This window comes from Syngnathus typhle, linkage group LG17, assembly GCF_033458585.1.
Source record: "Syngnathus typhle isolate RoL2023-S1 ecotype Sweden linkage group LG17, RoL_Styp_1.0, whole genome shotgun sequence".
In the NCBI taxonomy this organism is placed as follows: Eukaryota; Metazoa; Chordata; class Actinopteri; order Syngnathiformes; family Syngnathidae; genus Syngnathus; species Syngnathus typhle.
In genome coordinates, this window is record NC_083754.1 from 959359 (window position 1) to 984035 (window position 24677).

A 24677-nucleotide genomic window follows, 5' to 3' on the forward strand; every position below is an offset into this window, starting at 1 on the left:
TCATGTCTGGGTTGGTCTGTCTGAGGTCTTGACCTTTTGACCTCACAGCATTTGCTCTCATCACAGTTTTGGGAAAAAAAGCCAAAGCAATATTCCATATTTCCAATGTGCCATTTGAAACTTTGGCTCACTGTCAGTTGATGCCCCAGCAACTTAAAGGTCACGTCGCCCCCCCCCCCCATGGCTTAATGAAGCGCAATCCTCTCATGAGCGCCGGAGCTCCGCATTTGTCACGTTAACTCTGGCTTTTGCGCCATCCCTCTGCTGCGCTTTTCATGCCGTGCCAGTCCGTACGTCGACCTGAGGAGGAACTCAGAATACAATTTTACATGCATGATTCCGTAATATGAGCATTGTCCGACCCATTACACGCTGTCCCAAGGGAGCCTCTCACCACGCACGCACACAAGCTGTACACTTGACTGATGCGTGTGATGTAAACAAACACACTCTGAGTTGCGCACACACACACACATTGGCCCGCCTCAGGCTCCGTGTGCCGCCTCCCCAGAGAGTCTGCCGGCTTTACTTTTATTGCCCGTATTGATCACGCCTCTGGCACGGCGCGTGGATCAATATGTGGGATTAGAGAGGAAAGTTAAACAGGACCACCCCGGCCAAACCCCCCCCCCCCCCCCCTTTTGCAATCACCAATGTCAATGTCAGTGTCGGAGAAAAAAAAAAGACATCTAATCCGAGCCACTTTGAAGTGATTTACAGAGCAGCACTCTAAAGCAGTAAATCCATCTTGCTTTTTCCTTGCAGCATCGCATTGAAGGAGCAAGCCTCTTTGCCTTCCTTCTCAGACACAAGACAGTGATTAGGAGTCTTATAGCCGCTATGCGCCGTCTTCTCAGGCACTTATTGTCATTCCTCACGCTCACCTTGTATTGTCCCATTCATCGCGGTTGTCTTCTCTTTTGCTCCTTCATCCCGTTCACCTCTCCCAAAAGCCTCCCGTTCTCTCCAAACATCCTCGTCTCATTTCCCACGAGCCTGGAATAGATTATCTGTGGGGATAATTAAGACCGGCGGAATAACTAAGTGGGCAAAAATGGTAATTAATGAATTATAAATGTGTTTATGATGGGCCGAGCGTAGAATAGCGCTTGCGTCGGCGCTGACAGGAAGATTGATGCTCCTATTCATCACCACATTGCCGGTAATAACCCAGGTTATTATAGTTAACTAAATTGAATGAAATAACTAAAAGAGAGTTGGCCACTTGGGGGCGGTACAGCACAATCATATAGAATTTAAGAAAAAAAACAATACTGTATACATGTGTTGCTCCACCCTTTGCGTTCAAATCTCCATGAGCCCATCTATGGCGTTTTTGCACTGTGTTAGCATGACGCTAGTGGATGTCACTCAAAAACGTCAGCGCCTTTCTTGGAGCCCTTTTCAAACTCCTCACATGCCTGCACACTGACTGCAGTCCATTGAATGCATGTTCCTGCCAAGCGACTCTCATCCAGCCTGCGAGCAGCCCAACCAGCGTGATCACATTTGCGATTAGCGCCACAGAGGCCAGTTCTGCCTGAGCACTTTCCTCGCCAGCAGCGGACAAATGAGGCATCCAGGCAGCGTTCTCCACCCATGCCACTTTGGAGGTCACCGACAGGAAGGAGTCGTTCATCACTCTGACACGTGCAGGCAGGGAGGGGCTGCTGCAATAATAACCTCATTACATATAGTGCTAATCCGACAAACATGTTTGGGATTAATGCACTCCCTTTAACGCTGATTTTAATGAACGCACGCACGTTAGTCTTTTTCTGATGGCAACAAAACGTCTGTGTCACTGCTGCTTACCTGTTTCCTGTGCACCTAATCAAGACAAATATGGAAATATTGTTGGGCCGAGTGTCTAGATAAGACTCATTATGATGGATATCAGAATCAGCTTTATTGAAATGGTGAAATTGTCATCATGACAGGAATTTTTGTCAGGGTCAGTCGCTTGATGCTAACCCCAATTTTTGCCAACCGCTGAAGAAGCTGGCCCATGTGGAGTTGCGTGTGAAAGTGCAAGATTTCACGCAGCAGGGTTATTTATGAGCGTCTTGCTGGAGATGCATGGCCTCGGCGCCTGATTAGTGTCTCCCCGCCTCTCCTCTCACTTCCCTGCTCACGCTCTATCATCTTGTAGGCTGATTCATTCTTGAGATCTGGGTGATTATCCAGATGTTGGTGACACCATCTTCCGTATGGCCGTGACGCATACTGTGTGTGCAGACGGCCTGATAATTGGCCGAACGTAACCAGCATCACTCTGCTTTTTAATTACATTCACGTGGAAAATAATCTTCCCCACTTCAATTGGATGGCCTAAATGTGTTACCTGTACTCAGTTGAGTGTAAGAAAAGCATTTGCTGCGTGGTTCTTGAGCACCTCCACAGCATCGAAAGATAAAGCTAGGGTGTCGTGTGATTAATGGGGCTTGAAGAAAAGGGAAAAGTTCCTGCATACGTTTGCATTCATCTGTGAGAAATGCCGTTTCGAGTTTTCCGCTGAAATCTTGCATATCCTTCAGTAATACGTTGGCAAATATGGCAGTTGTCAAACATATATTTCTTTTGTGTGATACTTTATTTTTCAATTTGAATGACTAAATTACTATCTAATCGTTATGGATGTTTTTAATCAAGGCTGGTGCTGTAAGCCTCCTTGAACATATGTCAGATGAACTGTATAATGTTTCAAAATTAAAGCAGCTTTGAGTGGCACTGAATTTTCCTGAATCAGTAAAGTTTTCTTGTCCTGTCCTTGACTTAATTGAATGTTTGTTTAATAGAAGAATAAAGTGTAAAATAACCTTTGGGAATTTGTTGGACTATAACACCCCCCACACACAAAAGATTCCCTAAAAATAGCGCCCTCGTGTGGTGTAAAGTATCAGTGCATGTCTCATGTTGCGCCGGTGACGCGTCAGTGTTTATCTCACGACCTCGTTGCTCCTGCACGTCTCACGCGCATGCGCACTCCCTCCCCCAGTCGTGTAAAAAAAAAGAGGGTCGACAACAAGTACACGCCGGCTAGAAGCGCATCCCCCCCCCTCACCCCCCCCCCCCCCCCAGAGCAGAGAAGAGAGTGATGAAGGGGGCTGCAGTTGTCATGGCAACGCCTGGGTGGTGGGGGTGGAGCCTTGAGCGCGTTTGTTTTGTTATTGAAGGTCACGTGTGAGGCCAAGCTCCGCCTGCACAACACACACACACACACACACACACACAGCAAAGTGCGGTGCTGCTCGGATCGGTCACTTACTACAAAATGGCTGCACAGGCTCCACCGCCGCCGCCACCGCCGTCGCCGCCGCCGACATCGACGACGACGAGGAGAAGGAAGCACGACTGAACGCTTAGACGGTAGGATGTTTTTCCCTTCCATTCAATCCGAGCATGTGGCCGTCCACAAATGTCTTTTCGGCCGTGCAAAATGCGCAATTCCTCGGGTGAATACGTCAGCGATCATGCAAGAATGTTTCCAATGCAGCCAGCCCACTTTTGACATGCCGTCCAAATGAGCGAGCGCTCTTTCATTATTTTTGAGCTCGAGCGGACAATTTTGCAGGTTGCACGCTTGATACGATTCGAGGACGTCGTGTGTTTCCATGCATTGACAGTGAGACTCTGCTTCAACTTTTTTTCGAAGCAGTTTTGAATCAACTCGAGATAAAAGCCACGCAGAGCGAGTGCTTAGCACGTCGGCATCGCACTTGTCCTCGAGGTTGCGAGTTCGAGTCTCGTTTCCGACGACTCGAGTTTTCATGTGGGTTGACTCTACACTTTTGCGCTCCATCAATTATGATATATCATTTGATTATCAGCAGCGTGATGAGCTCTGAGGCCGGCCTTACCTACTGTGTGGAGTTGTGCATGCTTTGCCGACAGATCGCAATGTTGTACTTGACAGGCCATTAACCAATGAAACCATGTCATTTTGCTTATCTTTGTTATAGGCCACTTATATAGATAGCAATATTGTACTTGACGGGCCTTTAACCAATGAAACGATATTGTCCTTGTCATTTTCTATATCTTTCTTATAGGCCACTTATACTGTTATTGACTACTAATGACACAGGTCAAAAGCAAACCTGAATCTGAGATCGTTCTATGTGTCCTAAATGTATTTTATTTTATTTATTTTTACCTATTTTCACTTCAGTTAGACTTATAAAAGCATGCACATTACGGACTCATTTATAGCTATGATGTTTCAAAGGAAAATTCCTCCTGTTGCTCAACCTAACCCTTTGTTGATATATATGTTACTAAATATAATACTAGATTACATTTGAAACTGTCCTAACAAATAAACCTTCAAAGTTGTCCCTAAAATGCCGATGAACATTCAAGAGATAGAATCTTCATCATCATCGTCATCCAGTCAATGGGCAAGTCGGCGGCAGCACCCGGATGCTCGCAAAGGGCGGCCCGGCTGACGTCAGCCGCTACTTTGCTAATGTGGCGCACGTCCCAATTTGGGGGTTCGGAAAAGGCGGCCGCAAAAGGCAAACAGAGAGTTGAAAGCGGGTCGGTACGGAGAGGCCAAGTTGCGGGGTCGTCCGAGCCAAGTGTATTCACAGGGAGGCGGGGCTCCAGAACGCCAACAGACCTCGAAATACTTCGATTAGTCTGGAGCTTAGGTCGGGCAGAGAGCCCAAGGCTGAGGGGTATGCCGTGCCGTGCCGTGCCGTGCCCTGCCATGCCGTGCTGTGCCGTGCTGTGCCGTGCCGTGCCCTGCCATGCCGTGCTGTGCCGTGCTGTGCCGTGCCGTGCTGCCAGTCTTGCTGGGTTTTGGTGTCGGCACTCCGATGCTTTCTTGAGTGGTCAGCGCGATTGATCTTCCATGCTCACAAAGGCCCACTATTGCTGTCTTCCAAATCAAAGCCACTTCCCTGTTTCCAACAACCGACTTTCTTTTCGGTTTGTCAATGTGTTTGCCCGCGGGGCTGGCTAAATAAGGGTTCTGTTAGACAAGCACGCTTGGGTCGGCTGGGTCGGGTCAGGTACAGGGACTGTCCTTGGAAGACACATTGTCCAAATATGCTTCCATTACGCCATCTGATGGTGCACGCCATCAAGTTAGCCTCTGGGCTTTTGTTTGGAGCGCTTTTTTTCTTTTCTTTCCTTTCCTTTCCTGCTTGTCAGAAGGCATTAGAGAGGTTGCCTCTGTTCACAATTGCTTGATGCTAGGCTAGGAGCTCGCTTGAGTCTTTGTTTGAGCAGAATTGCAGCGTTGCTTTTGCAGCTGCTGCAAAACGTTCCTCCAAAAGGTTTGCCAGGCAGGCTCATGTTTGGTCTGCAGCTTCGGCATTTCTGGCACCACGCCGAGCCTGCCCGCCTGCGTGGCTGCCTGCGTGGCTGCCTGGCTGCGTGGCTGCGTGGCTGCCTGCCGTGGCCCGCCCCTCCCCCACACGTGCAACGGAAGCGACCCTATCAAACGCTGAAGAGACAGACAGAAGCCTTTCCATCTTCACAGGAATGAAAGACATTAAACAGACGCACGTTTCGCCTTGTGCACGCCCCCCCCCCCCCATTCTGCCCCCCCACTCTGCCTGCTGACGTGAGGCCGGCCTCGGCGCGTGCGTGCATGTTTCTGTTTTGATTGTGCCTGCCTTGGGCCTCCCGGCGAGCGTCTGCTTTTAAGAGGGCCGTTCTCCCATTGTTCTGATGGGACACGCCGATGCTCAGCTCATGGGCCGCCGAGCCATGCGCACAGTAGAGCCGCCAACGTAAACGCACTGTGTAGCCCAGGGGTGGGCAAACTACGGCCCGCGGGCCACATCCGGCCCACGGGACCGTTTAATCCGGCCCGCCAACCCTGAACAAATTGTATTACTAAACTTTTTTTTTTTTTTGGTCATTTTGCCTGCAATGACTGCGTTTCGCCAGTAGATGGCGAAGCGCTCGCCTGCGCATTTACTACCGGAAGCCGTGTCAGAAAGCTCGGTGCACACTCACAAGTGCGTGTACGTACTCAGTAGTACGGACATGGTGCACTCTCGCTCTATTCTTATCAGTCCCGAATTTAGAGCGTGGGCTGTGACGACAGCATTCTTGTAATTCGCGCGCTGAGCTTTCAGATGCAGTTTTGCGCTAAAGCCACCCACAAACCTTCCCCTGGAATCCTTCCATTAAAATGAGTGGCCCGAAGAAAAGAAGTGAGTGCCGAATGTTAAAAGAGAGTGGCCAATTTGGCCCGACGTACGCGACGTGACGTTCAGCCACATCAACATCAACCCGTCACAGATCGAGGTAAACGGACCAACACCTCGCATCTCTCCTAAGAATTTCCACAACAAATTTTACTCCAGACTATGACGCACTAGCAAAAAAGGGAGACCAACAACACTGTTCCCACTGAAAATGAACGGGAGGCTCTCAAGTTTATTGTAAAAAAAATGCATTTTGAATATGATTTGTACACATAGCAGGGATTGAAACTAGCGACCATTCTCATTTTCAAACAATGCAGGATGCTCAAGGACATTGATGCACCACCTATTTGCGACTAATCTTAACCTGTAAACTTCTTAAGGCTTACTTTAAGGAAGTGTTTCCCGTTTCCTCACCTCTGTTACCAGGTGTTTGTGAGTTAAAACTCTGCTCTGATTTTCAGATACCCCTCACCGTGTTGCTGTTTTGATTACTTTATTTGGATGTATGCTTTCACCGATTCTTCAAGAATTCAAGAATATTTGGTCAGAATGTTTGCCGTTTGATGTGATCTCATAAGATAAACATCTTTCATTAATCTGACCTGCAGGCACTGAAGTGATGGAGACTGCTATTCATAATAACGTGTCGTATTTTATGAGAATCACTGATAGCAGTTTTTTAGTGAATTATTATTATTATTATTTTTAATGCTGTTAATAAATGCATTTGTTTTCAAAAAACTTGTTTGGAATATCCATGCTTTACTACCTACTAAAGGCCAAAATCTTTTATGCAATGACCTTTGCAGGTCGCTTATATGACTTCACACAAAGCCTACCTCCATCTGCTCCTGGTTCGGCCCTCCGGTCCAAATTTAGAACCCAGTTCGGCCCGCGAGTCAAAAAGTTTGCCCACCCCTGGTGTAGCCCATCGCTGTGACCTTTCCGTCTTTTGAAATCAAAGCCATTGAGCCCAGAGCTGATGGCATATCCAAGATAGGTGCAAAGGTGACTGTAGCCTTGAATGATTCCAACGTCTTCTGATGTTTCAGCTGAGAGAAGAAGCCGCAAATACAAGTATTCGAGAAGCGTTTGATGGAAGAGAAGAAAAAGAAAAGGCCAGCAGAGAAGAACAAGAAGGAAGTTGCTTCCAAAAAGGTGGGTGAGCCCTCTCTTTGCGTACAACTGACAATCAGACTGACTGACGGCTGTCAATCAAGATGACACACTTCCAAATGATAATATATGAGGAGCCCTTGTTTGTCTTTGAATATATTTCCGTCCTCTTCTTTCAGGACACTGAACAGACAACCAAAGGTGAGCTGATGCTGAATCATATCAACAACAACAAAATTGGACTTGTCTGTAATTTAACGAAAGTCAAAGCGACGTTGACAAATGGATGATGTGACCTGACTTTCCGACTGTATTAAAAAGTCCAAGGCCGAGTGACGAGTTGCTGTCACTCTGCGTGGGTTCGCTTGAATTGGAAATCAATTACGTTTGAGGAGAAGCGCTGAGATCAATACCTGCTTCGCAAATCCGTTCACTAACGAACGCCATGAGGTGATTTCATAGAAGATCACATTGTAGAGAAAAGTCCATCTGCGACCTAATGAGTCGATCATATGATGTTGGTGCACAGCATACAGGGAGGGGGGGGGAGCTAATTAGGAGCCCAGGGATCTTGTGGAGTCTGAATAAGCAGATACCCTGAGCGCCGCCGCCGCCATAGTAACAGAACGTGCCCGCACCCTGGGACCGACCGACCGACCGAGCCAGCCAGCAGGAAGGAGCCGAAAGATGGAATGACTTGTTGTGCTTCTAGTCTTGCAAGTGAAGTGAAAGAACCACCCATGCCTCTGGTTGAGTACGAAGGGAGAGAAAAAAAGAAGCTAGCGAGGAAAAGAAAGAGACTGAACGGAGCACACACTCTGCTTTCCTGTTTGCCTGAGGGGGCCCATTGTGGGATCCACCGACCCGACCTGACCCGTCTGTGTGTGTGTGTGTGAGTGACACCAAGTCGGAGTCGCTTGTCCCCGTGTGACCGGCAACAGTTACAAACCTCAGGTTTTTCTTGCTCAGCGTCTCTTATGATCTTCAGAGAGCCTACTTGGACTGTCTAGTTCTTTGCAAGCATATTGCAGCGGAGCGACCCCCCCCCCCCCCCCCAACCCTCGCAAAAAAACCCCTGCAAAACAGGTTTAGCGAAACTGAATTTTAAAACCTTCAACACGATGACTTCGGTACTTCCTGGTGCGCAAGCATTTGATTTGAAATAGGGCTAAGCTTGCCCAGGATGGCCACTTTCCTTGCCAAAGTTGTAGAAAATAGTCTGGACACTCTTTGAACAAACCACACCGCTCGGCTGTTTTTAGTTCAATCCACGTCGCTGGTTTTTGGGCGGCCATGTTTCTATTCCCAGTTGAGCACGTTTTGGCTGAATATTTTGTGATTTCTTTTTTTTTCGGGCGGGGGGGGGGCAAAAATAGGCAGGTTTGCTGTCAGACAGTGCAGCGCGTTCTTTTTCAATGTCTTGGCCGGAGGCCGGGCCGGACGTGGCGCGGTGCTCTCATTTCCCATTTGTGACATTGCGATCATCACATCAATGTAGGCCCTTTGATTCACTTCTTGCGACCTTTTCCCACTCATTCGGAATTCACAGCTTTAAGGTAATCAAATCTGCCGTTGTCAGATGATTGTAATGTCAAATGAGCAATATTAGTCACACGAGCTCCCCCGATTCCCAACTGAACCATAGGCCCGAAATGATGAACGCAGCAACAGCATGCACTTGCGGCCTTGGCTTTGCAGATTAAAAGCTCAGCTTTGGGAAGCTCCTAATCACTCCCTAAGCAATGTTTGCGGAAGTTTCAACGCGTCTGCTGGCCGAACGGAAGCGTGGACGGACGGGGCGCCGGTGCGGTCGGCCGATCCGCACGCTTTTCAGTACTTTTGCCTTTAAGCTGAGCCAGGATGAATAGTGACGAAGCAAATGGCTAGTGGAGAATTGCATGACAGCTGTTGTTCAAAGCAAAGCTTTGACAGTAGTTTGACGTCTTAAACATCTTTGCTATCCCAAAGATTCCCAAGCCCTTTCAAGTGGCAAATGAGGAAGCCTCATCCGTGTGAGGCGCGCATAGCCTGCAGGCCGCCGCTGCCGCCGTTGGATGTGCATTTTTGATGAGCCGCCAATTCTCCCGTGCGCCGACCGACGATGCTGTTTTGCAAATAGGAGAAGGTGACTAAAGACAGAGGGCTGTGCTCGGGGGACTTTCAAATGAGGATTTGTTTTTTGCTGCCTGTCTTGACATTATTTTGACGCAGCGGTTGGCTTCTTTTGACTGGACAGCAACGTGGCGTTGTGCAGGCAAGTAGCGTTCTAATTGTAAGCGGATTTTCGACCTAAGCTGCTTTCCGCCAGTGAGACTGGAGCTTGCAGTGGCGTTTGCAGAGGGGGCCGAGTCTCTTGTTTTCACGCCTTCCTGTACCTCGTTCCCTCCGTTCCCGTGGATCCGCTCGCTGGCTGGCTCCCGCTCCCTCCCTCCCTCCCTCCCTCGCGCCTGCCTTCGTTTTATTTCTCCTCTGTGATTGGCTGGGAGAGCAGCTGGCCCCACTTTCCCCTTCCCCCAAAGCTTCCAGAAGAATCGACGTCACGCGTCAGAGTCTCGACGGTGTAAAATCAGCCTCCATACATTTGATTGAAGCGAGCTTTTACATGGAAGTGGCGGTCCGTCTCGCCTTGTGTGAGGAGAGCGTCCAAATAGTGAATCAGGGCGGTTCGATGACATCTGATGAGACGCTTCAGCCGCCAGATGCAGGGGGAACCGGAGCATTCCAAGGTTGTAGCCCACCGGGGGGCAGCGACTGATACGGCACAAATACACACTCTCCGACTGACGATCAAAATGCAACCGTCCGGCTGGCCGGCCGGCGTCCTGTCCTCCCCTCAGTGTGGGCCTCAGCGTTGCATAACGCTTTTGTTTGTGTGTCTTGGGGCTGGCCTGGTGTGTGTGAGTTAGTCATTGCTTCGATGCGCACACTTGGAAGCTGAGCCAATGGCAGAGCGCCGCTCTTCCTCACTCATTTCAAAGTGTTTATTCTACGCCTGTCGTTTATCAGCACCAGGAAAAGAGGGAGGGAGGGAGGGAGGGAGGGAGGGAGGGAGGGCAAAAGATGCCCGTTGGCTCAATTTACATCCAATAATCTCCTCGTGGACGCTGCTTTATGACCGACTGTCTGTTTACATTCGACTTTACCATCGTCCGTATTATGTAATGTGGCCATTAGCCATCGTCTTCAATGGCCATAATCTCCGTGACCCGCCAGGAGATAATCCTATTTGACCTCGGGCCGGGGGACCTCCTGACCTCGTACCTCTTCTACGCTATTGAATTGTTCCCACCGTAAGATAGATGTGCTGTCAGATGGTTAGCAGCGCGTCTGCTTTTTTGTGCAAACAGTGCCGGACTCCGCCAAGCTCCAGCCCGTCCCTCCTGTCCCGCCCGTACCCCCGAGCAGCGGCGATGGCAAGCGCGCCCCTGGCGCCGCTTGCCAGCAGCCTCCGCAGCAGCAGCAGCAGCAGCAGCGTCACCCGGCCAGAGAGGTGCCCCCGCGCTTCCGCCAGCACGAGCACAAGCAGCTGCTGAAGAGGGGCCAGCCGCTCCCGCCCGGGACCCTGACGCTCGCCGCCGCCGCCGGCGCCGCCGGCCACCTGGAGTCCTCCTTTGCAAAGCTGCCCACAGGTAAGCAGAGATTTCTTCTGCTCAAGGTGTTTCAACACCGCTCTTTTATTTTCACTCGCAAGAAAAAAGGCAGAGTCAACACAGCTGGCACGTTTGTGTCTTTTCCTTCCTTGCGGAGAGTGAAGCCCATCCATTTCCATTCTGGGGCCTTTTCTGTCGACGCTTTGACCAAAGCAGCTCCGTCTCCGTGGCAATCAGACGCTTATCCCCCACCTCCTCCTCCTCCTCCTCCCACACTTTGCGGACTATTTCCTGTTTTGGGGGGAAGAGGCTTGTACGGAGCTAGCTAGTTGGCTGGACATCTCGCTGGGCCTGGTTTGGCATCACTCGAAAGCCCGAGGAAGAGAAAGATTGGTGGAGCGAGGCGAGCCTGGCCGAGGTCCAGCGCTGTGGGCTGGAGTGAGTCACGGCTTACGGTAAAAGCTAGCGCTTGTCTCCTCCCTCCCTGCCTCCCTCCCTCCCTCCCTCCCTCCCCTGTTCCATAGGCCTCCCCGGTTCTCCTTTCACTAGTGCTCTGTGTCAGCAGTGGCTGAAGGCACGGCGATTCTTTACTTTGCTTTGGCGACATCAACAAAAAAGGTCTTCTCGTGCAGAAGACGGATGGAGTCGATGTGCTCTTGTGATGACGCCAGAGCGTCGGGGATTCCCTTCTGATGTGATTAAACATTGACTCTCCATTAAGAGCGGCGCTTGATGTTTGCTATCTGGGCCGCAAACTGGCCCCGCCTCCTCCTTCGCAAACAGCATCGCAGCACGTAGCGTGTAGCTGGCCACGGGCGAGCGAGGATTAGTCCACGCTACATGTATGTCTGTCGGCTTTGCCATTATTCCGACAGAGTCGCTGCGTTGCCATTGGCTCGGCTCGCACTCTGTATCCTGAGGCTCTTTGATGGAGAGGAGGAGGAGGAGGAGGAGGAGGAGGAGGAGGAGGAGGAGGCGGCGTGTGCGAGGCAGCTATTTTAAGACTGGCATGTTGGAGAAAGCCCTTGACCTGGTTTATCCTTTCAGGGGGGGAGGGGAATGGAAAACATGACAACATGCATGTGAACTTGGAGAAATGCATGCCTCCCTCTCCCTCCTGTCACTCTCCTGGTTATTGAGCTATTTGCCTCAATTAGGAAGCATTTTTTTCTTTCCTGAGGTGTTGTTGTTGTGCTGGCTGGCTGACAGCATGCATGCTCAGCTCAGCTCAGCGACAAAGCATCCGGTCCGCGGGGGACTTCATTAAGCCGGCCCGGATCAGTCCATCTGAGTGAGGGCCGCACATCCCTCCTGGATGACTTCCTCCTTCCATCACTCTACGAGCATCTCGCAGACGTCATCTCTTGTCTTTGGCTGCGTCATTATAAAATGAGAATTGGGATTATTTGAAGACAACGCTATTTTTTCCAAATAACATTTATTGACATTGATTTCATTCATTTGTTTCCGACTTCTTTTTCATGCAAACAGTAGATCCACAGTACTGGCAGTTTTCACCGAATGGCACTCCCAGTCCGGAGCCTCTCTCCCTTCCATCTGCACAATCATGAGGTTCAGTGGGCAGAACCTCCAGCATAGCATAGCAGCACTGTTTTCCACTAAACATTGATGTATTGTGTTGTGGTGCGTGGGCACTGGTATCACTAGTGCACAATGGCAGCCTTGATCCGGGGAGCCGCTGACATTTTTTTTCTTCCCTTCTCTTCCTCCCCATTGCCAAGCTCTCAGCTCCTGCTTCTCCTGTTTCCTCCATGCCTTCCATTAATTGACAAGCACGTCATCCTCTGTTGCGTTGCTCTGCTTTGACGCTTCTCCGGTGACATGTTTGAGTCCAGATGCGCGTGAACTTGCTTATTTGAATCCAACGATCGCCAGAGCAGCTTTTTAGAGCTGCAACCTTGGCTGCTCTATGTTCATTAAGAAGAAACCTTTATTATCGTGACGTCATGCCGCTTGCACGTGGTTTTTGCTTGTGCTATTCAAAGAGGTTTGCAATTGTGCACGCTGGTCGGTGCTAATTGCACAATGAGTGAGTGGTCTTGGTTCAATATTTGGGGCCATTGAGTGAAAAGTTCAAAGCTCCGAGGCTGTGTTTAGAAGAGCCCCGCTTTTGTTTGGTTTGACCTCCTCATGCCATTTGAGTGCTTGGCGCTCCATCCATCCAGCAGTACTGCTCCCTCCCTCCTTCCCTCCCTCCATATTACTTGGACTGTCTGTCCCCTCCCCTCCCCCAGCCTGCTTTCTTTTTAGGGCTTCCATTTCCAGCGAGGGAGCGTATCCGTCGTCGAGATAGGAATAGAGCATGATATAAATAAAGCCAGGGGGGGGGGGGGGGCAATAGATTGAGTCGGCGAGACCCAGCCAAAGCAATGTTGGAGGGAGGGAGGGAGGGAGGATGTGGGGTGAGGAAGGAAGGAAGGGAGGGAGAGAGAGAGGGGGAGAGAGAGAGGGGTGTCTCACGCCGCCGCGCAAGAGCTGTGCAACTTCTTGGCAGCATTTCAGAGGCTCGGTGAGGCAAGCAGACATATTGAGACAAGGATGTCGCACAAAACCTAGTTCCTTGCACGATGGTCGGGAGGCACCTCTCCACAGGTATTTGGGCGCGGGGGGCGCGGCGGAGGGAGCTCACGCTCGTCCTTTCCTTTGCTCCATGCTTGCTTGCTGTGCAGTTATTTTTGCAGCGCCAGGGCATTGTGGGCACGCGCGACACACTTGCGCTGCGCTCCTCCGCAAATGTCATGGCGAGTCAGGCGTGCATGCTTTTACACGTTGCAGGCAGAGACGCTAGCTCAGCTTTTTGGCTCCAATTCAGGACTGAGAAAATGGCGGTCCCGCTCCTCTTAGTGGAGTGACGCTGGAGAAAGGCTGCGTTGCGTATCAGAAGCACAGTGGCCCCTTTTCGCCTCACTCTCGCGCTGCTTTCTCTCCTCCTTCCTTCCTTTCTTCCTTCCTACTTCCAGCGTTAAAAAGTATGCCAGAAGGCAAATGCTCAGTGCAATGCGATTGCCGAGAAAGCTTGAGCTAGATCAATTGATTGATGATGTGGCGTCGGTCGGGGTGCTGATCAATGCACACACCGACCGCACTTGTGTTTGCATCAGTGTTGTGGAAGCGGGCGGTCCAAGAGAAAATAATAGCGTATTACTTTGAATCGTCAAAGCAGTTTTTTATTTAAAAAGAAAAATGTATATGTTCACTGTTTCTTTTTTGAAATATTTTTAGAATCACAAAAATGATATATTTGCTGCTGCAATTAGAAAACCCAAAACAGCCAATTAATCCGATGTTTAATCCGATTGGTTAAACATGCCTATTTACGGATCGATTCTAGTTTGTTCTGAAGCGCTGTTTGCGATGGAAACTAAGTTGAACTGTCGAATGTTTTTCAGTCACGGAGCTTGCGATTAAGAATAGAAGCGGACTTGTTCCGTTGCCATGGTCTCTCACGTTCTGTGTGGGCGTGATGACGTACCCAAGTTGAAACCCCTTCCTCAGCCGATTGTCTTGTTTTGTGCTTCTCTCCAGAACTGCCCCCACAGAGCAGCCCGGGAACCCGGTATGAGAATCCCCTTTGGGGCCACCCGCCAGGCGACAGGAGCGCTGCAACTTGCGGCCATCAACTGATCATTGACCAGAAGGACGCGGAGGCTTGGCCTTCAATTACGCTCAGCCAGAACAAGGCCCGTCAAGGACGATGCTCTTTGGACACTGAGCCCGGTCACATGACCAGCAACAGTAGCACTTGCAGTACCGACAGTAGTAGTAGTAATAATAGCGATTGGTGTTGTCGTCCGACGATGGCCACAGGGGCCAATAGCCAGACGGGCCACTTCCCTGTCAACCACCTCAGCAGTAAGGCCAACACTGGACTCAGCCCTGCCAATCATACTGGAAGCAACATGCACTCAAGCCAGGTTGCAGCCAATCGCTGGGGCTCCGGCTCCGGCTCCGGACCGTCTCAGTCCTCCGCCGGCGGTGAAGGGAAAAATGACGGCAGCAGAGGATGGGGCTCTTTGCCGTCCTCCAACTGTAACTTGAACTTGAACCCTAACGCTAACCCGTCGGCGTGGCCCGTGTTGGGCCACGATGCGGCAGGGCCAGGCAGCTCAGGGGGAGCCAACGTCATTTCACCCCCTCAAGCCGCTCCGAACTTCTGTAATCCCACTGGCCCGCCGCCGCCGCCGCCATCGAGCCAGACCAGCGCCTATCCCGGAGCCAACCCTAACAGTAACTCCTCGGGTATTGGCAGTGCCTGGGGTAGCATCATGACCTCTGACGCGTCAGAGTCGCACCCTTCGCCATCCACAAATGTGTCTTTCAGTTCAGAACCTCAGAACCTTAAAACTGACGGACCAAATCACACAAATAAGCCGGAACAAGCGAGTCCCGCCCGCCACCTGCCCACTTGGGGCAATGCATCCGCGGGCCCGCCTCCAATGGGGGCCAAGCAGGTCAACGGAGAAGATGGCGCATCTTCGGGATGGGGCCTCGACGGTGACTCCAAGGCGCCGTCCTCTAAAGACTCCGGCTGGGGCCAGGCTGGAAGCGGCTCGGCAACTCCCGGAGCCTGGGGCGAACAGTCCGGCGGAGACTGGGCCAAGAAGCAAAGTGAAAATGCCCAAGCGGGCTGGGACGGCCCCAGCTCGCCTCCCCAGGACCCGGCGGCGGCGGCGCAGAGCGGCTCTTGGAACCGAGCGGTGAGCACGACCGCTGCCAGCGAAGGAAGCGGCGACAGCACGGAAGGACATCCCCGATCCAAACAGCATTCGTCCCAAGATACCCCCGCTCCTCTCTTGCCTGCCCAGGATCTCGACCCCAGGGTCTTATGTAATACGGGCTGGGGGCAGACCCCCGTCCGCCAGCACACGTCGTGGGACATGGACAATACTAAAAGCAAGAATGACATTGCCAGCGAATCCTGGGACTCTCAGAGTGGTCCCGAAGCCCAGGGGCCTTGCAATACTAACATGGGTCCCCCGCAAAGAACTGACAGCGGGAGCAAAAGCGAGGGAGCTTCGGGTTGGGGAGGAAATACAGCTGCTTCTGCTGCCGCTGCCGCTGCTGCTAGCAACCATCCCAGCCCCGGCTGGGGAGATCAACCCAACACCGTTAAGCCCCCCAGTGGCCCAGGTGGCTGGGGAAACCTGCCGAAAGGTGTGCCCGCCTCCGCTATCCCCAAGAATCAGTCTTGGGGTGACGAGAGGTCGTCGGGGTGGGAGGAGTCTCACGGCAAGCCGACGAGCCAGAACTGGGGAGAGCAACCTAAAGCCTCCCACAGCTGGGGCAATAGCGCAGCGAGCAACTCTGCAAATGACTGGGGAGAACCCGAAGAGAGGAAAAAGAATCCAAGCAACTCTTCCTGGGACGGAGAAAGTCCAGCAGGGGGCTGGAAGGAAAGTCCTCGAGGCTGGGGGGGCGGAATGCAAGGCGCCACAGGTGCCGGGGGCAAAGCGGGCTGGGGAGAGCCCGTTACTCCGCGGCCCGGCGGCCCTCCCCAGGGCTGGGTGGCAAAATCTCAGGACGGACCCGCCGGCGCGGCGGCGGGGGCCGTCGGCTCTTGGAGCGGCGCGGCCTCAGTCAAACTGGACCGGACCGGCGGCAAAGCCGAGTCGTCTGCCGAAGCCACGGGTTGGGAAGAACCCTCGCCGCCGTCCATCCGACGCAAGATGGAGATAGACGACGGGACCTCGGCCTGGGGCGATCCTGGTACCTACAACAAATCCGTCAATCTGTGGGACAGAAACAATCCAGCTCAAGCTAAAGCTAGCGCTGGAGGCAATAACGCTGGCGCTCATCCCCACAATCAGGCCTATCAAGGACCACCTGCACCTTTACACGCTCACGGGCCAAATTCCCAAAACCCAGGGCCCACTGGCGGGGGCGGACCCATGGATCCCGCTTTGCAGCACCAGTCGGGCTCATCTCACAACAGGATTGCGCAAGGTAAGAGATTTAGCAAAGGTGTTTTCCTAACCCAATTGATGCTTGGAAAGCAAACGGGATTGATGCGCACATGAAGCAGACATTCATTTCTCGTGTCCAGATTCTCCTTTCACTTCTAATTTGAAGTCAAACACAAGCTGGTGAGGTAGTTAGGGCAGCACGCTCTTAAGCTCCAAGCTGTTGATGGACTTAAAGGTCAAATCTTGACCTTGCTGCTGTTGATGGACTTAAAGGTCAAATCTTGACCTTGCTGCTGGCCCCTTTTACATCTAATTAGCTACCCAAAGGAGATAAGCAGTGCGGTCCAATCTCAGCGAGGCTGGTCACATGACACAATATCAGCTGCCATCATCTTGTGCCTGCGTGCGTGTGTGTGTGTGTGTGTGTGTGTGTGTGTGTGTGTGTGCGCCTGACTAACCTCGTGGCGAGCAAAGGAAGTAGAGGAATGGTGTTTACAAAAGCGCCTTTTGAAAAATGATGAGACGGGGCTGACTGGCTGACTAGCTAGCTGACTGGCTGACATCTGTGTTGAGGGGAGAAAGTCCCCAGTTGAAGCATGTTTGGGAGAGCGCCCCCTGCTGTTTGACACGTGATGTTGCGGTTTTATACATGTGCAGCTCATGGCTTTTTGAAAGAGAAGAACGTTTTTTTCGGTTGGGTCCATCCAAGTGAAAATGAAGCTAGCCTTCAGCATAGGCTCTCTTCCTGCGCTAATCTCCCCCTGGCACCATCGTGGCAAGACCGACCAGGCTGCTGTGCCAGTTCTTAAATGACCGACTTCCCCTCCTGTTCACCTGTTGTTTAACCAAACACAAAATCAATACATTGATAAAAAGATGAATTGCTTGTCAAGTGGCTTTTCTCTGAATGCAAAAAAAAGAGAGAGAGAGAGAGAGAGATCCAGGAGGTCATGAATAAACCCACTCTGGTCGGTCCAGACAGAAACTGTGTTTACTATGATCTTTCTGTGTCCACCGCCAGGCTGGGGAGAACTTTCCAGCTCTCACAACAAAGCAGAAAGCTCTTGGGGGGAAAGTGCACATTCAACAGTCAACGTGGACAAGGGTACGTCGGCCTGGGGAAAACCCATCGGGGGCTGGGGCGATGGCAACCCGGACAACTACAGTAGGGGGAACCCAGCTATGACAGCCGCATCTTGCAAACCCGGTAAATTACGAACCTCCTTTTTTTTTTTTTTAATGTTACTGTCCTGCATGTTGTTATTGTTCCTGCTGGAGGCTTCTCTCAGGATGCGTCAAGGTCATCATCGACCGCTTACGGCCAAGCGCGGCTTTTTCCACAAAGCTACCCTGCCCTCTAGTGGCCCCAAAACTACGGCAAGGCCCGTTTTTAACACGCCTCTTTGTTTTTGAATCCCCAGCCTCCAAAGCTATGCAAGATGGATGGGGAGGCGGAGGTGAAGAGTCGCTCCTCTCAGGAGGTCAGTGGGATGCGGACGACGGAGACATGTGGAGCAGCACTGCTTCCCAGGAGGGCAACACCTCCACCAACTCTTGGGGAAACGCAGCCAAAAAGATGCCGCAAAAGGCATGAGGACCTTTTTGGACAGCATCTAACCAAAAGTGTGTTTGACTGTGATCTTCTGTCATTCCAGGTCAAAGTTCCAGGGAAGCCAGAAGATACCTGGATTATGAATCGTCTTATCAAACAGCTGACAGACATGGGCTTCCCGGTAAGGCTTTTTTTTATTTGATATCCAATCGGCATTCACGTTTTGTCATTGGAAAATAGATCTTTTGTTTGTCATTTGCTTGTCAGCGGGATCCGGCAGAGGAGGCTTTAAAGAGCAACAACATGAACCTGGACCAGGCCATGAGCGCCCTGCTGGAGAAGAAGACGGAACTGGACAAGCGGGGGGGAATGGGGATGGCCGCCGGACACGACTACAACAACGGGCTTCTCAACAAAGCCATGAGCTGTCCTCGACCTCCGCATCTCTCCAAAGAAGCCTCCACGGATCCCCGCTCACCCTTCTCGGACAAAGTGAGTCGGTCGGTGGTCGGTGCCGACGTCCGCTGCGAAATGCTAACGGGTGGGCTCGTCCGTTCAGCAAATGCAGAGTGGAATGTTTGGCGGTGGTGGAGCAGCACAAGCCCGGGCCATGCCTCAGCCGCCGCCTCCTCAGCCGCCAGTGCCGCCTCTCGGCCCTTCTCAGCAGCCGCCGAGTCTACGCGCTCAAGTGCCTCAGTTTCTCTCCCCTCAGGTAGGTCCGTGGCGGCGGCGCCGCCCGAAGCTTTCAAAGGCCTTTTCCCCACACGCAGCGTATCGATCCACCCGCAGGTTCAAGCACAGCTCTTACAGTTTGCAGCAAAAAATATCGGTCTGAATCCTGCACTTTTAACCTCGCCAATAAATCCTCAACACATGACTCTCCTGAATCAACTCTACCAGCTGCAACTGGTGAGTGGCGTTCGGACTCCTCGCCATTTTCAACACGGCTTCTGAGACAGACTCCTTCAAACGGGGCATCTGCTTGACTTGCAGGCTTACCAGCGTTTACAAATTCAGCAGCAGATGTTACAGGCCCAGCGCAACGTTTCTGGACCCATTCGACAACAAGAGCAGCAAGTGAGTTCCCGCTCAAATGGTTTTCGCTTTGAGAAAGCGTTCTTGAGCCGTTCCCATCCTTCTCCTTCCAGGTTGCACGTACAATCAATAACATGCAGCAGCAGATCCAACAGCACCAACGGCAGCTGGCCCAGGCGCTGCTAATCAAGCAGCAGCAGCAGCAACAACAGCAGCAGCAGCAGCCTCCCCCCCACTCCCACGCGGGCCTACATCACGGCGGGACCAAAAGCAACCTGGACTCGTTTCCGGGCCACCTCCAGGCGCCGGGCCTTCCCGACCTGCAGACCAAAGAGCCGCCGCAGTCTTCTCCAAACCCTTACAGCCCGTATTCGCTCTGTAGGTGGATTGATTGCTCGCTCCTTGAGATGAATGCAAATCAATTGTGTGTGTCTTTGTCCAACCCAGCTGGACTGAATCCAAACATGAATGTAAACTGCGTGGAGGTGGCCATGTCCGCCAAGGAGCCAGCCCAGCCCCAGTCGCGCCTTTCGCAGTGGACGCACCCCAACACTATGGAAAGCCTCTCTGGAAGCTCCTCCCCCTTGGAACCCAAACACGGTGAGGAGCGAGGCCAAAGCGTAGCCGCCAACTTTGAGCCAACTCGCTGTTGCGCGTTTCAGGTACCAACCTGGGTCCGCCTGGCAAGGCTGCTCAACTGGATGACTCTTACAGTCCTTATAACCTGATGTCCAGCTCCGAGTCCCCCGGCAGCCCCCTTGTGGCCCCCGACAGCTGGGGGCCGAAGGGGAGCAGCGGCGACAAGATGGCCAACGGGACAAACATCAACTGGCCGCCGGGTACGACAATGTCCGGCGCGCGGCGCCTGCCTGCCGTGGCGGCAGCATTTCAACTTGGACTTTTGCAGAGTTCTGCCCGGGCGTGCCCTGGAAGGGTCTCCAGAATATCGACCCAGAGACGGACCCCAACATGACGCCGGGCAGCGTCCCGAGCGGTCCCACCATCAACACTAACATCCAAGATGTCAACCGCTACCTGCTGCGAGACCGAAGTGCGGGTGAGAGTCCTTATCAAACGTCATGTCATGTTCCATCTGGATTTTGCCTGCTCTGCTTCTTCACTTCTCTTCACCGTTCCTTGTCTGCTTTTCCTTCATGGCATTTTCTCTCTGCTGCTTTTTCTTTTTCCTTTTGTTTGTCTGTGCGCTGGCTTCCGTCTCTTCGGCCTCAGGCTCTTCCCCCACTTCATCTCAGAACGAGGCTCTGCCTCCCTCCTCTGATTGGTCAGTCAGTGCCTACACTAGCTCGTTCAGTCTGTCGTCCCCGGAGATGGACGAAACAGGTACACGGATAAAGCCCGCCCCCAACTGCAAATCAATCCTGTCCTTTCCCTTCTCGTAATCAAACACCGTGACCCTCCCGTCATTTCACCTGATTGAATAGGTCACATTAGACGGAGTTTCCATTTGGCCAGCTTGCCGCCCGCCGTGGTGTTGGTGACCCCCCCCCCCCCCCCCTCCTCCTGGTGCATGGGAACAAACACGGACGGGAGAGCATAACTTGTCGCATTCATTGTTTGAGTTTGCATGAGCAAGCAGGTTGCATCTGGTGGAAGGCAAAGGTGTTACATGACTAACTTTGCCCTGGAAAGCGATGAGCATGGAAACCCCTTTTGGGGAGCTCACAACTAACTCCATGCGTCGACGACGTACTCGACGACGCTAAGTGCCGTTGATGCCTGAGCGAACGAGCTCTTGTCATTCTTCTCCTTGTCTCCTTCCTTTTGGTTGTGTAGGTAAACTGTCGGAGATGAAATCCACTTGGTCGCCGGCTCCCGTCTCGCACAGTCAAGCTTCGCTTTCCCACGACATGTGGAAAGTGCCGCAGGGACCCCGGAGCAGCTCCACGGCCCCCTCCCGCCCGCCGCCCGGCCTCACAAACGCCAAGTCGTCGTCCTCCACGTGGGGGGGGAACTCTCTGGGTCTCTCCCAAGGCTGGAGCAGCTCTTACACCACGGGTGGGTTGGCGAGCCCCAAAAAGAAGAAGAAGAAGAAGAAGCTACTTCTCATTGTGACACGTGCTCTTTCTTCACTTGCAGCGGGCACCACGTGGAGTACAGACAGCGGCAGCAGGACCAGTAGCTGGTTGGTTCTGAGGAACCTGACCCCACAGGTAAGAAGAGCACTGGACGCATGCAAAGGAGGGGCACCGTTGACCCCCCCCCCCCCCTCTCTGGCTCTCTGCGGCAGATTGACGGTTCGACTCTGCGCACGCTGTGCATGCAGCACGGCCCGCTCATCACATTCCACCTCAACCTGACACAGGGCAACGCTGTGGTGCGCTACAGCTCCAAGGACGAAGCTGCCAAGGCTCAGAAGTCCCTGCACATGTACGTATGGGTCAGCTCCCAGGCCATCGCCCCCCTAACCCTAACCCCCCCCGCGTCTCATTGCTGTGTCTGCGTCCAGGTGCGTGCTGGGGAACACCACCATCCTGGCCGAGTTTGCCGGAGAAGAGGAAGTCAATCGCTTCTTTGCACAGGGCCAGTCGCTGGGCGGGACCACCAGCTGGCAGGCCGCTACGGGCGCCGCCAATCAGAGCAGGATGGGCGGCTCCGGCTCGGGAGCCTCTCACCCCATCGGGCACGCGCCCCACTGGAACAACAACAATGGAGGCTCAAAGGCGGGCGGAGAGCTGCTGTGGGGCGGCGTGCAGCAGTATTCCAGCCTGTGGGGGCCCCCTAGTGGAGAGGAGGCTCGGGTCATGGGGAGCCCCAGCCCCATCAATACGCTGCTGCCCGGAGACCTGCTGAGCGGGGAGTCCATGTAAGGACAACGGAGCAAAAACCTTGAAGAAGACAAAAAAAAGAAAAAAAAATCAATATGGAGATAATCAGCGTGAAGGTGAGAGGAGTTCATATCCTCGCCCGCCGCTCCACTTTGTCGCCTTCCTCTGCTTCTTCTTGTCGTCGTCGTTGTCAAGTGACAGTTCTGCCAAGTGGCACTTGGAGACCCAGGAAGATGTCTTTCAGTCATTTCAAGAAAAACACTTTCTACACATCTTGAACTCCGCTTAATCCCTCTCTGCCTTTCCGAGGCAATCGTACCGCACCTCAGAGACCCGCGACGAGGCGTCATTCCCAAAGTCCAAAAGAAAAACGGCGTCAATCAGAGCCTCTCCTCGGCTGACTCGCACCACTAATATTGGCCTTAACCTCGTTCCCGCCCCGCGGACGGACGGACGGACGGACGGACCCTTGCACACAGCCCCTTATCTCTGAGCCAGTCAGTCGAGCGCTTGCTACACTTCTACAAACAGCGCAGAGCCCCACACACACGCACATACATGAACGCTCTCAAAGGGACTGATGCAACTTGTTCAAGCCATTTATTTTTCTAGTGCAGTTAGTTTTCTTTCCGGAAGCATTGCAAAGAAATTTCAAAAAAGGTTTCTTTTTCTTCTCCCCCCCCCCAGACTTATTTATTCACCTTAGCGGGATGTTTGGGTACATGTGACAGACTAACAAAATGAACCACCGCTATTAGAATGACCATGCACTTCAACCGGCAGTCTGACCTTTTCAAAAAGTGTGTGTGTGTGTGTGTGTGTGTGTGTGTGTGTGTGTGTGGGTGTCCACCGACGTGCAATATAAGCCACAACAAACTGTCCCTTCCTTCCTTCCTTCCTTCCTTCCTTCCTTCCTTCCTTCCTTCCTTCCTTCCTTCCTTCCTTCCTTCCTTCCTTCCTTCCTTCCTTCCTTCCTTCCTTCCTTCCTTCCTTCCTTCCTTCCTTCCTTCCTTCCTTCCTTCCTTCCTTCCTTCCTTCCTTCCTTTCTTCCTTCCTTCCTTCCTTCCTTCCTTCCTTCCGTCCATGCGCCCTACTGATGGAGAAAAGAACCACAACCTGCAGCACCGCAGACTGCCACTAAATACTGTCAACCCCTCTGGCTGCCAACATGTGTGTGTGTGTGTGTGTGTGTGTGTGTGTGGAAAGAGAAGGCATCAAACCAAAACAAGCCACTTGTTTTTACTATACCCCCCGCCCCCCGTCCCCTTCTTTGTCTTCTCGTTTGGCCCTAATGAATGAAGTCCATGTGAAAGACCTGGTCTGATCTAGCACTTAAGAGGAGTTTGCCCCGCCCAGAGCCACTGTGCCCCACCCGCCCCCTTCAAGGAGAATGACTGACTTCAAACTTAACACGAATGTGAAGATGTCCGTGGGGGCCCAGAATGAACATGGTAGCAGGAGAATGATGGTGGAAGGGGGCAGCCGGGAGTTTTTTGGTTTTGTTTCCCCCCACCCGCCTTGTTTTGTGGAGAGGCGTGTTGTACTGGCGTCATGGGCGGCCAGCCAGCCGGCGTCCTGGCGTGGCCGCTGAGTGCCTGCCTGCCTGCTTGCACTCTGCAAGCGGACCTCAACTGCCTCCCTCTGTCTCTCCCCCCACCGCCGCCGCCGCCGCCGCCACCCCCAATTTCCCTTCTCTTCCTCCAGTTGGAGAGCAGCCTGCCTGTATTCCGTGTATTACTACTATTCCACTACAACTACTACTACTTCTATAACTACTACTACTGCTGCCCTCAGCAACCTCCACTTCCACTCTGAGATGGAGGCATTATTATTATTATTATTTTTTTTTTTTATATAAATCACATGTTACTGTTGTTTGCTGTTACTCTTTGTTTCATTGCGGATTGATGATCTCATGGCTTTATGCAGTGTTCAGCCCCTCACTCCCATCGAAACGGACAACTTGTAAACACGTGGGCCCGCTTCCTGCGTCCGTCCAGCGAGGATGAGTTGGTTGGTGGTCCGTCCTCCCTCAGCATACGACGCACTCACGCGCACTCCGCCACACACTGGTGCTTTATGTTTCACCTTTGGGAGCACTCAGTTCTACTTGGACCCACCTCCACTGAGACGCAGCCTTCCATTTCTATGCAAAGAACAAGGAGGTGTGAACTCGCAGCCATTGACAAGCCCCGCCCCCAGCCATCCCTCTGCCAAACGTCACCACTCACTCCATTTGCCACCTTTACTACCAAGGCAGCTTCCCGTCAAAAAGACCACCTGGACGCCCACTCGCGCTTGAGAACCTTCTTCAGACTCGTGCCAACTGACATCCAAATATCAAGGTCATGCGACGACGCCTCCTCACTTCATGGTGGGAGGAGGAGGAGGAGCCGCCCATGCTGCTCTTTTTTTCATCATGAGAAGGTGGTTATGTGTCTGTGCACTGTTTATGGCGGGTACATCTCTTTTGAAAACCAAAAAACAGGATTTCTTTTTATTTTATT

General features: G+C 52.4%; 1 protein-coding gene across 1 annotated transcript; it reads left to right on the forward strand.

The window, feature by feature from the left end:
- The first annotated feature begins 3222 nt into the window (after positions 1-3222).
- LOC133170531 (trinucleotide repeat-containing gene 6C protein-like) lies at positions 3223-24677 on the forward strand. The gene is made up of 20 exons (XM_061303521.1): positions 3223-3369; positions 7220-7325; positions 7463-7484; positions 10631-10912; positions 14420-16837; positions 17819-18004; positions 18219-18385; positions 18453-18530; positions 18617-18841; positions 18909-19061; positions 19139-19258; positions 19343-19426; positions 19498-19762; positions 19832-19984; positions 20047-20223; positions 20292-20441; positions 21179-21400; positions 21482-21555; positions 21633-21772; positions 21852-24677. Exons 2-20 carry the CDS (start codon positions 7263-7265, stop codon positions 22210-22212), a joined length of 5340 nt encoding a protein of 1779 aa, XP_061159505.1. The 5' UTR covers positions 3223-3369; positions 7220-7262; the 3' UTR covers positions 22213-24677.

What these genes read in the sequence shown, in the direction of transcription:
- LOC133170531 (XM_061303521.1), top strand. Translation starts at nt 7,263, where the DNA reads ATGGAAGAGAAGAAAAAGAAAAGGCCAGCAGAGAAGAACAAGAAGGAA. An exon ending in TTCGACAACAAGAGCAGCAA is followed by an intron (nt 19,427 to 19,497) that starts GTGAGTTCCCGC and finishes TTCTCCTTCCAG; the next exon opens with GTTGCACGTACAATCAATAA. An exon ending in GCTGCGAGACCGAAGTGCGG is followed by an intron (nt 20,442 to 21,178) that starts GTGAGAGTCCTT and finishes TTGGTTGTGTAG; the next exon opens with GTAAACTGTCGGAGATGAAA.